At 38.7% G+C, this 12,838-nt stretch overlaps 1 protein-coding gene across 2 annotated transcripts in view; it reads left to right on the forward strand.

The window, feature by feature from the left end:
• CFAP61 (cilia and flagella associated protein 61) overlaps positions 1-12,838 on the forward strand; it is a 285,028-nt gene that overhangs the window by 113,590 nt on the left and 158,600 nt on the right. For both annotated transcript variants that reach the window (XM_043602984.1, XM_043602985.1), the window contains exon 14: positions 12,133-12,259. In XM_043602984.1, the coding sequence (XP_043458919.1) occupies positions 12,133-12,259 (127 nt within the window). The remainder of the gene's footprint in view (positions 1-12,132; positions 12,260-12,838) is intronic.

Here is a 12,838-nt window from a genome sequence, read left to right on the forward strand (position 1 = left end):
ACAGTCTGATTAAGTCCTATCAATTCCGACCTTTGAGGTCAGAGTCTGCCAAAAATGGGGCAAAAATAAAAACTCACTGGGAAGCAGGTGACCATGGCTGCCAAACTTTCAAGACGCAAGAAGGAACCAATGAGCAGGGACTTCATCATTTTTTCATGGAGAGATGACATTTCTTAGGGAATCATGGGCCTGGGCATTCAAGTAAATCAGAGAGAGAAAGTATAAGAGAGAGGTGACCTGGGAGCTTGAAGGCCTATGGAGAAGGGTTAAGAAACAAGATAGACCCATGTAGGACCCCCTTAGCTACAGGATGGAGGAAGCCATGAGGATAGGTAAGGAGAACCACAGCTGATCTCTCTGATTCAAGGTGACTTTAGAACCATGCTGAACCCTTGGGAAAAGAATGGTTAAACTATCCCAGTTACTGAGTATAAGTTCACTTCTGGGAAGGTTGGGCAAGATGACAGAACAGGTAGAGGGAGGTGGGAGTTCCCTTTCTGGTTAGACACCATATGACAGCAGGAAAGGCCTAACCTAGAGATGACAATGAAAAAATTAAGATCAGAAACTCTTTGTTTGAGACTTACGAGGAGTTTAAGAAGTGGGCCCACATTTAGATACCTCCAGTGAACTCATCATCTTTTGCAATCCTTCCAGGCCCGATTCTGACATGTAAACATCAAAATAGACTTTGTATTTTTGGATGTTGATTTAGCCTGTTAAAAGTTCATTCCACAGAAGGTCTTAGCATCATTTTGTAAACCCTCAATTAATTTTCTTAATCTTTAGATTTATCTGAAAATATGGCAAGGAATAAAGATGGCTTCTTGCTAATTCAACAGTAAATACAATCTCCCTTTGGTGTGTGCATGTGTATATGACACCCATATATATTTTTAGATAATTCCATTTAATTAAGGATCACACATGTTGGGAATAAAACACTAAGCATCCTTACAACTTTGTTTTGAAGCTGGTTTTATTTTTCAAGGGCTTTCTACTGAAACACAGGCCAAGTTCTCCATAACTCCTGGTCCATCTCTAACCTCATATACATTATCTAAAACCTTAAGGAATTTCACAATTATTTCTCAGAAGATGGTTCTGGAATCAATAGATCAGCTCCATAAGAGCAGGAGGTGTGGACTGTCTTGTTCTCTGAAGGATCCCCAATACCCAGAACACACACCGGGCATTCAGTAGGTGTTTAATCAGTATTTGTTACTGACTGAATGCACCATTCTCAATAAAGCCACTTTAATAATTGATTTTTTAAGGAATACATTTTAAGTGAGAATCTGCCTCTTATGTATATTCATTTTTTACTTTTTCTGGAGTTCCTGTCAGTTGCTGTATAAAAGCAATTAGGCCATCTGATTATTGCCCCATTTGTATTTCCTATCAGGTGGCCACAGGTCCCTGTCCCCTTATACCATTAAAGGCAAAACGAACAAGCAGCCATTCCAATCTGTAAGCAGTCATATGCACACTGGCCACTTGCCTCAAAACCCCTGCTGAAAAGGTCACCTGTGGAGGAAACCTACATTGGCTTTTTGAGCTGAGCAAAACAACAATGGAAAAATTGCTCAGCAATTTTTTGTACACTAGGCAACAGAGAGTAGCCTTGCCCAATAAAAATACAGGGTGAGCCACAGGGGTAATTTTAAATGTTCTGATAGCCCTATTAATTAAAAAGCTTAAAAATTGAGTGAAGTTAATGGTAATATTTATTATTTAACCCCTTATATCCAAATATTATTGTTTCAACGTATCATCACTATAAAAGAAGTATCAGTGAGATACTTTATTTACATTCTTTTTTTTGTACCAAGTCTTCAGAATTCAGTGGGTATTTTACGCATATAGCACATCTCAATTTGGAGATGCCCCCTTTTTTATTTTTTAATTTTTTAAATGTTTGTTTATTTTTGAAAGAGAGAGAAACAGAGTGCGGTGGGGGAGGGGCAGAGAGGAAGAGACACAAAATCTGAAATAGGCCCTAGGCTCTGAGCTGTCAGCACAGAGCCCAATGCTGGGCTTGAACTCATGAACTGTAAGATCATGACCTGAGCCAAAGTTGGATGCCTAACCAACTGAGCCACCCAGGCGCCCCAGAGATGCTACCTTTCAATTGCTCAGTAGCCATGTGTGGCTTATTGCTGCCATATTGGACAGTGTACCATTAGATTAGAGTAGTGCAAAAACATACTGCTATTGCCCATTTCTCTCCATGGAAGTCTGGGAACACATGAAGGTTGTGAAGTGTTCCTCTTTGGCAAACTTAAATAGCGAAGATGAGAGCCTCACAATGCAACAAAATGGTTGTGTCCTCTAATCAATACATTTTCATGGACAAACTGGTGAAATTATGTTCGTGTTTTTGTGATACTTGGCAGTAAAACAGCCTCATATTCCATTAAATGTTATTGAGAGATGCTGTGGGCTAGGAAAAACCCTGGCCTTTCAGAGTGGACCACCAATAGAGACGTGGAAAAAAATGTCACATGCTCATTCACCTCCTGGTTCCACAATACTCTTTGTTTGTTTGTGTGTGTGTGTGTGTTTGTTTGTTTGTTTGTTTGTTTTGAGAGAGAGAGCACAAGCAGGGTAGGGGCAGAGAGAGAGGGAGAATTCTAAGCAGGCTTTGCGCAGTCAGCACAGAGCCTGACGTGGGGCTTGAACTCACAAAACCACAAGATCATGACCTGAGCCCAAATCAAGAGTCAGATGCTTAACCAACTGAGCCACCCAGGCCCCCCTCCACAACACTCAGCAATGCTACTGTAGCACTGACCATATATACAGAAGCATGGGGGAAACTCTCTGGTCATCTGCATGAAAGCTTCATCGTTCATTCCTTTAGTGGATGTTTATTGAGCTCCTCTCTGGTTCCAAAATATTTTCATCACCCAAATTAGCAGTCACTCCTATTCTCTCCTGCCACCCCAGCCTCTGGTGGAAGCAAGTCTACTTTCTGTCTCTATAAATTTGCCTGTTCTGAACATTTCATATAAATGGAATTGTATAATATATGGCCTTTTCTATGTGGCTTCTTTCACTTAGCATAATGTTTTCTAGTTCATCCATGTTGTGGCATGTGTCAGTACTTCATTTCTTTCTGTGGCTGAATTATAGATTCCATTATAGATAGATCACATTTTGTTTATCCCTTCAGAAGTGGATAGAGATTTGGGCTCTTTCCATCTTTGGGGCTATTGTGAATAATGCTGCCATAAAAATTCAAGTACAAGGTTTTGTGTGGCCATATGGTCTTCATTTCCTTGAGTATTTTCCTGTATTTTTGTGGTGTTGTTTTTTACATAATCCTTCTGAATTAGATCTTGGCATAAGGTGGCCATATCAGAACAAAGTTCTTATCCTTCACTTAAATATTGCTCAAAATATTTATATTATTAAGGTTATATTAATTGATCATCTTTATATCAGTTAATTATAGATGTAGATTGTTCTTTGTAAATATGCTACCTGTCATGCTATATGGAAGCATGCATTAAATTTTAAGCACAAAATATTCACTGTAATTGACAACTAAGTGGGTTAGAATATGTCACTTTATTAATGGGAGGAGGAACAGCACTCCTTTATTTAGTAATAACACCCTAGTGACTGGAGAGCATTCAGTGCCAGGCCAGCTATATAATATGCAGCGCATCTTTAGATGGAGAAGTCATCTTCCCATGGGCTCGCCACTCCAACAAGAGGCAAGTAGGCATTCTCCAGTGGCCTACAACCTCTGCACTTGGCTGCACCAAGTACTTGGGTGAGGGGCAGGCAAGATCCACACTGAGTTGCCAGCTGAGCACCCATGGCACTGCCTGCCCTGGGTGATCATGGCCACTAGCTTGCTCTAACTAGAGACTCAATGGGGCTTGTACCTGATACTCCACCCTCCCCATGCCTGTGTCCAGGACCCCATGAAGGTAGAGCATAATGGCTGCATGTGGGCCTCCCCCACCAATGCAATCCAGTTGTCACTTCTGTCAGAGGGCCACAGTAGTCACGGGGCAGGGATGGGGAGGCCCTGCGGGGCCCAAGATTCTGGAGGCAGGAAACAAGTGGGAGAGAAGCCATGGAGCGATGGTGGGAGGTAGGTACCATGCATGAGCTGTGGCATCAAACCCCTGGACATGCTCCATTGTCTTCTTGACTTCATGTAAAAACACAAAATCAAAGATTAAATCATTAGGAATTTAAAGACTCATGAAGCCAGCCCAGGTTCAATGTCATCTCTTAAGTTTTTAACACACTTTATTTTGTTTTAATTTTTTTAAATTTATATATTTATTTTGAGAGAGAGTCAGCACAAGTGGGGGAGGGGCAGAGAGAGAGAGAATCCCAAGCAGGCTCCGCACCACCAACGCAGAGCCCAATGTGGGTCTTGAACCCATGAAGCTGTGAGATCATGACCTGAGCCGAAACCAAGAGTCAGGTGCCTAACTGAATGAGCCACCCAGGCACCCCACTTCTTAACATACTTTCAACATTTGGGGAAGAATTTGACTTTACACATGAAGTAAATATGAAATAAAGCATGATCTCAACTATTATTATTTTTATGTCTGTCATCTTTTTTTTTGAGGTATAGTTGATGCAACATTATATTAGTTTCAAGTGTACAACATAATGATTTGGTATTTGTATGCACTGTGAAATGATCACCACAGTAAGTCCAATTCCCATCCATCAGCATGCAGAATTATACTTTTTGTTTTCTTGTGATGAGAACTTTTAAGATTTACCCTCTGGCAGCTTTTAAATACGCACTGCAGTCTTGTTGAGTATGGTCACAGTGCTGTTCATTACATGCCCATGACTTTTATTTTGTAACTGGAAGTTTGTGCCTTTTGACACCCTTCACCCATTTTACCAACTCCCAACCCCTTCCCCTCCGGCAACCACTTTTCAGTTCTCTGTATCTTTGAGTTTTGTTTCTTTGCTTTGGTTTTTAGATTCCACAAATAAGTTAAAGCATACAATATTTGTCTTTCTCTGACTTATTGCACTTAACATAACACCCTCAAGATCCATCCATGCTGTTGCAAGTGGCCAGATTACATTATTCTTTATGGCTAAGTAGTATTCCATTGTATATACACACCACATCCTCTTTATCCATCCATCCATCAATAGATACTTGTTTCCATATCCTGACCATTATAAATAATGCTGCAGTGAACATAGGGTGCATATATCCCTTTGAGTTAGTGTCCCCATTTTCTTTGAATAAGCACCCAGAGGTAGAATTGCTGGATTATATGTAGTTTTATTTGTAATTTTTTGAGGAACCTCTACAATGTTTTCCATAGCAGCTGCATCAATTAACATTCCCATCAATAGTGCATGAGTGATCCCTTTTCTCTGCAACCTCACCAACACGTGTTATTTATTTTTCTTTTCTTTTCTCTTTTCTTTCTTTTCTTTTCTTTTTTCTTTTCTTCTTTTTTCTTTCCTTTTCTTTCTTTTCTTTTCTCTTTTCTTTCTTTTCTTTTCTTTTCTTTTCTTTTCTTTTCTTTTCTTTTCTTTTCTTTTCTTATAGGCCTCCTAATAGGTGTGAGGTGATATCTTACTGTGGTTTTGATTTGCATGTATCTGTTGATCATCTGTCTTCTTTGGAAAAATGTATGTTCAGATCATCTGCCCATTTTTAAATCAGATGATTATTATTTTTTTGCTATTGAGTGGCATGAATTCTTTATATATTTTAAATATTCACCCCTCATCAGATATATAATTTCCTATCAGATATATATTTTCTTCCTTCAGTAGATTGCCTGTCATTTTGTTGGTGATTTCCTTTGCTCTGCAGAAGATTTTTAATTTCACGTATTCCCACTTGTTTATTCTTTGACTTTGTTGCCTTTCCTTTTGTATTCAGTTCCAATATATCATTGCCAAGTCCAGTGTCAAGGAGCTTACCATGTATGTTCTCTTCTAGGAGTTTTATGGTTTCGTCTTACATTAAAGTCTTTAATGCGTTTTGTGTTGATTTTTGTGTGTTCTTGCCTCCTTTGTCACATATTAATTGATCATGTAAGCATGTGTTTATTTCTGGGAAATCAATTCTGTTCCATTAATCTATGTGTGTGTTTTATGCCAATACTATACTTTTGTGATTACTGTTACTTTGTAATACAGTTTGAAATCAGGGAGCATGATGCTTCTGGCTTTGTTCTTTCTCAAGGTTGCTTTGGCTATTTAGGGCCTTTTGTGATTCCATACAAATTTTAGGAATATTTGTTCTATTTCTATGAAAAATGCCATTGTAATTTTCTTAGGGATTGCACTGAATCCGTATGTTTCTCTGGGTAATAAAGACATTTTAACAATACTGATTCTTCCAATTCATGAGCATGGGAATACTTCCCATTTATTTGTGACTCCAATTTCTTTCATCTATGTATTATAATTCTCAGTGTGCTGGTCTTTCACTTCGTTGGTTAAATTTATTCTTAGGTATTTTATTCTTTTGATGCAATTGTAAATTGGATAGTTTTCTTAATTTTTCTGATAGTTCATTGTTAGTGTATAGAAATGCAATAGATTTTTGTGTAGCGAATTTGTATCCTGTAACTTTACTGAATTTGTTTATTAGTTCTAGCAGTTTTGGGGGGAAGTCTTTAGGATTTTCCATATGTAAAATAATGTCATCTGCAAATAGTGAGTTTCACTTCTTCCTTTCCAATTTGGATGTCTTTTATTTCTTCTTCTTGCCTAATTGCTCTGCCTAGGACTTATAGCACTGTATTTAATAAAAATGGTGAGTGTAGGCATTCTTGTCTTGTTCCTGATCTTAGAGGACAGTTTTACGCCACTGAGTATGATCTTAGCTGTGGGTTTGTCATTTATGGCCTTTATTATGTTGAGGTACGCTCCCTCTATGCCTACTTTGTTGAGAGTTTATCATGAATGGATATTGAATTTTGTTATACGCTTTTCTGCATCTATTGAAATGATTGTATGATTTTTGTCTTTCATTTTGTTAATGTGGTATATCACATTGATTGATTTGATTTGTGGACATTGAACTATTCTTGCCTCCCTGGAGTAAGTCCCCCTTGATCATGGTGTGTGGTCTTCTTAATGTATTGTTGAATTCAGTTTGCTAATAGTTTGTTGAGGATTTTTTCATCTATGTTTATCAAGGATATTGGCCCTTAATTTTCTCTTTTTGTGGTGTCTTTGTCTAGTTTTGGTACCAGGTAATGCTTGCCTCCTAAAATGAGTTTGGAAATATCCCCTTCTCTTCAATTTTTTGGAAGAGTTTGAGGATTGGTATTAAATCTTCTTTGCATGTTTGGTAGAATTCACAGTGAAACTGTCTGGCCCTTGACTTTTTGTTTGTTGGGAAGTTTTTTATTACTAATTCAATTTCCTCACTACTGATCTATTAAGATTTTCTATTTCTTCATGATCCAGTCTTGGAAGAGTATATGTTTCCCGTAATTTATCCATTTCTTCTAGGTTGTCCAATTTGTTGGCATGTAATTATTCATATTCTTTCATTTCTGATTTTATTTACTTGAGCCCTCTCTTTTTTCTTGGTAGGCCGAGCTAAAGGTTTATCTTTTTAAAGAATCAGCTCTTCATTTCATTGATGTTTTCTATTGTCTTTTTAGTCTCCATTTCATTTATTTCTGCTCTGATCTTTGTGACTTCCTTTCTTCTATTAACTTCGGGCTTCATATGTTCTTCTTCTAGTTCCTTTAGGTGTAAGTTAGATAGATTGTTTATTTGAGATTTTTCTTGTTTTTTGAGGTAAGCCTATATCACCATGAACTTCCTCTAAGAACTATTTTTGCTGCATTCAGTAGATTTTGGTATGATGTATTTTAATTTTCATTTCTCTCAAGGTATTTTTAAACTTGCCTTTTGATCTGTTTGTTGACTCATTTGTTGTCCAGCAGCATGTTGTTTAATCTCCACATATTAGTGATTTTTCCAGTTTTTTTCTTGTAATAGCTTTGTTGTTTCATACCAGTGTGGTTGGAAAGATGCTTGATATGATTTCAGTCTTCTTACATTTATTTAAATTTGTTTTGTAGCCTAACATATGATCCATTCTGGAGAGTGTTCCAGATGCACTTGAGAAGAATGGATATTCTGCTGCTTTTGGATGAAATGTTTTGTATATCTGTATGTTAAGTCCACATGGTCTAATAAGTCACTTAAGGCTGCTGTTTCCCTTTTTATTTTCTGTCTGGATGATCTATCCAGTGATGTAGTAGGATATTAAAGTCCCCTGCTATTGTATTGCTATAAATCTCTCCCATTTAGGTGCTCCTATACTATACACATAAATATTTATCTCTTTATCATTATTTAATGCCCGTCTTTATCTTTTTTATTAAATTTTTAAATGTTTATTTATTTTTGAGACAGAGAGATGCAGAGCATGAGCAGGGAGGGTCAGAGAGAGGGAGGCACAGAAATTCTTAGCAGGCTGCGGGCTCTGAGCTGTCAGCACAGAGCCCAATGCGAGACTCAAACCCACAAACCATGAGATCATGACCTGAGCTGTAGTCTGACACTTAACTGACTGAGCCACCCAGGCACCCCCATGTCTTTGTCTTTTAGTTTAGTCTTTGTTTTAAAGCCTGTTTTGTGTGATATAGCTATAGCCTTGTCTGATATAACCCTAGCTTTCTTTTAGCTTCTATTTGCATGGAATATCTTTCTCTATCCCTTCACTTACAGTCTGTATGTCTTTATGTCTGAAGTGAGTCTCTTATAGACAAGATGTAAACAGATTCCTTTAAAGCTGAAAAGAAGGGGCACTATTTATATATATGCATATATATAATATAAAATAGTCTATTTTAAGTTGATAGCAATTTAAGTTTGAACACATTCTAAAGGACTACATTTTTACTCACTCCACCCCCATGTTTTGTGTTTTTGAGGTCACATTTTACATCTTACTTTGTGTATCCCTTAACTAATAATTGAAGCTATAGTTATTTTTACTACTTTTTTTTTGTTTTTTAACTTTCATACTAGCTTTGCAAGTGATTAATTCACTACCTTTACTATATATTTACTTTTACCAGTGAGATTTATACTTTCATATGTTTTCTAGTTTCTAATTAGTGCCCTTTCTGACATTTCTTGTAAGGCCAGTTTAGTGGTGATGAACTCCTTTAGTTTTTACTTGTCTGGGAAACTCTTCATCTCTTAATTCTGAGTAACAGCGTTGGTGGGCAGAGTCTTCTTGGTTGGAAGTGTGTTCCTTTCATTACTTTGTATGTATCCTGCCACTGCCTTCCAGCCTGTAAAGACTCTGCTGAAAATTCTGCTAATAGTCTTACGGTGGTTCCCTTCTACAGAACAAGTTGTTGTTTTCTTCCTGCTCTTAAGATTCTCTCTTTATCTTTAACTTTTGACATTCTAATTATATTTATTAGTGTGGATCTTTTTGAGTTCATCTTATTTGGAACACTCTGTGCTTCCTGGATCTGGATGTCTGTTTTCTTCCCCAGGTTAGGGAAGTTCTCAGCCATGGTTTCTTCAAATACATTTTTTGCCCTTGTCTCTCTCTCTTCTTCTGGGACTCCAATAGTGTGAATGGTTTTCTGCTTGATGTTGTCCCATGGGTACCCTTAGGCTGTCTTCACTTTTTACATTCCTTTTTGTCTTCCCTGCTCTGTGTAGATGAGTTCCACTGCCCTGTCTGCTGGATCACTGATTCTTTCTTCTGCTTCATCTAGTCTGCTAGTAACCCCCTCTCGTGTATTTTTCATTTAATGTATTCTTCAGCTCTGTGACTTCTGGTTGGTACTTCCTTGTATTTCCTATCTCTGTGGAAGTTCTCACTGTGGTCATTCATATTTCTCCCATTTTTGGTGAGCATCCTTATGACCATTATTTTGAACTCTTAATCAGGTAAGTTACTTATCTTCATTTCATTAAGATTTTTTCTGAGGTTTTATCTTGTTCTTCCATTTGAAACATATTTCTTTATCCATTCATCTGTTGATGGACATTTAGGCTGTTTCCATAATTTGGCTATTGTTGAGAGTGCTGCTATAAACATTGGGGTACGAGTGCCCCTATGCATCAGCACTCCTGTATCCCTTGGGTAAATTCCTAGCAGTGCTATTGCTGGGTCATAGGGTAGATCTATTTTTAATTTTTTGAGGAACCTCCACACCGTTTTCCAGAGAGGCTGCACCAGTTTGCATTCCCACCAACAGTGCAAGAGAGTTCCCATTTCTCCACATCCTCTCTAACATTTATAGTCTCCTGATTTGTTCATTTTAGCCACTCTGACTGGTGTGAGGTGGTATCTGAGTGTGGTTTTTATTTGTATTTCCCTGATGAGGAGCGACATTGAGCATATTTCATATGCCTGTTGGCCATCTGGATGTCTTCTTTAGAGAAGTGTCTTTTCATGTTTTCTGCCCATTTCTTCACTGGATTATTTGTTTTTCGGGTGTGGAGTTTGGTGAGTTCTTATATACACAATGGAATACTACATGGCAATGAGAAAGAATGAAATATGGCCTTTTGTAGCAACATGGATGGAACTGGAGAGTGTTATACCAAGTGAAATAAGTCATACAGAGAAAGACAGATACCATATGTTTTCACTCCTGTATGGATCCTGAGAAACTTAACAGAAGACCATGGGGGAGGGGAAGGAAACAAAAAGTTAGAGAGGGAGGGAGCCAAACCATAAGAGACTCTTAAAAACTGAGAACAATCTGACGGTTGATGGGGGGTGGGAGTTAGGGGAGGGTGGGTGATGGGTATTGAGGAGGGCACCTGTTGGGATGAGCACTGGGTGTTGTATGGAAACCAATTTGACAATAAATTTCATATTAAAAAAATAAAAAAGAAATATATTTCTGTTTACTCATTTCATTTGACTCTCTGTGTTTGCTTCTATGTGTTAGGCAAAACAGCTACCTTTCCCAATCTTAAAGGAGGGAAGGAGGAGCCTATTGTTTAAACTTGTCCTAGCTCTTGGTTGTTTCTCTATCCTTTGTGATTGTCTAAGCAGCCTGATTTATTCGTGATATGTCCCATTTATTGAGAGAGTACCAAGGCTGTCCATGTTTCAAAGAGAGCATTCATTCAGCACCTACTTCCAGGCTGATTCTAAGCCAGACCTTCATGCAGCAGCTTTCAAAGTATTCAAATATATACAGTTCTGTGGCACTACAGTCATAAATCCTGGTCATCTCCAGATCAGGTGACCTGGAGCTGCATCTTGGGTGATATTTAAAAATTTGGGGGCTTCAGACAAGTGTATAAGCTCTTTTCTGGGAGTTACTGGCAAGCTGTAGCAAAGCTAAGGGAGAGCACAAAGTTGGCACCCTCTGGCCTACTTTCTTTGGACACTCCATAGCTGCTAGATGTGTAGCAAACCTGAGGCCTGCCCCTCAGCTGCAGCTCCAGGACAAGTACATAGGCCTTTTTCACAGGAAGACCAGGGTGTGTTTCAGTCTGCAACCTGTGCAGTGCCCTAGGGGTGGTAGCCTGCCAAGAACTGCCTCTGTGATTGTTACAGCCCCATGGGACCCAAGAACACAAGCCTCCCTGGCTCCCAGACCCAGGTGATCAAAGAGAGCCCCCTGTGTGGACTGCACCCCTCAGAGTTTTAGCGAGGCAGAGAGAGGGTAAATAGAAGCTCCATATTTGTGAGATCTCTCCCAATCGTGGGTCACTGTGCTAGGGTGAGGTTTTTTGGCAAGACTGAATCTCTGCCTCTTCTACCATCTTGATGTGGCCCTTTATTGTTTGTTGTGAAGGAGCCATTCAGCTAATTTTGAGGTCTTTTGCAGAGGGAATTATTCCATATGTAGCAGTACATTTGGTGTGTCTGTGGGAGGAGATGAATTCAGGATCTTCCTATGTTTCCATCTTAGACTGGATGGAACATTTCAAAATAAATGCATCTAGAGTGTAACTTTGTGTTCTCTCTGGTTAATGAAAATACATTTCTAGAATGAAATGAGTTACTTTTATAATTAATCAAACACTAATGTTACATGAACATTTTTGCTTAATATTATTTTATGTATATGTGATACATTATAATTCTGTTCATTTTGAGGGGGAGGATATATATTTTAGTACCTTAACCTAAAAAAAGTATCTCTCCTCATCCAGGTCTATTAAAATAAGATTAGCCTCTTTGTCGGATACTCCTGGTGTTGAAAACCTTGTTAGCACTCTCATGCTGAATAAAAGTATATTGGAGGATTTAAAGCAATACAATGAGGCTCACAGAGACCCTGTAAGTACCTACTATGACCCGATTGGCTTCCTTTCCCTCGTGATATGGGACCATTATGACCCATGTAGTTTCAGCCTTGAGGTTTCCTTGGATCTCAGTTGGAGAATTGTGTGGTGGGGAGGCAAAGGTGGAGTTGGAAGATGGGAGCAGGAAAAGAAAACCTGGGAAACTGGGGTTTAAGGAAGTGAGGGTGTTCTCCTCACTGGTGGCCCCAAGGCAGAGTGCTGGTCAGATATTCTAAATCTTTATCACAGAGATAGAAAATTTGGACTTGATCCAGACAAGTATCCTGAAACAGGATAGATCTCAGGGCTTGGAATAGGAAGATCTGACTGAGGTTAGGGAATGGTAGCTCAGGAACCTGTGGTGCTTGGTGCTTAACCAGCAACACTGGATATCAGACCTATGCAGTCTGATGGAACTCCATTTGACCCTACTGGATGGTGATTCTGTCTAGAAGGTTTTTTTGTTGTTGTTGTTGAGCTGGCTATGTCCTCAGGGAATGGATGAGCTAGGAAAGATCTTGTATGACAAATGTTGGGTTCTCTTTCTAGGAGTCCTTATGTTAACACTGCTTTC

This window comes from Prionailurus bengalensis, chromosome A3 (genome assembly GCF_016509475.1).
Source record: "Prionailurus bengalensis isolate Pbe53 chromosome A3, Fcat_Pben_1.1_paternal_pri, whole genome shotgun sequence".
In the NCBI taxonomy this organism is placed as follows: domain Eukaryota; kingdom Metazoa; phylum Chordata; class Mammalia; order Carnivora; family Felidae; genus Prionailurus; species Prionailurus bengalensis.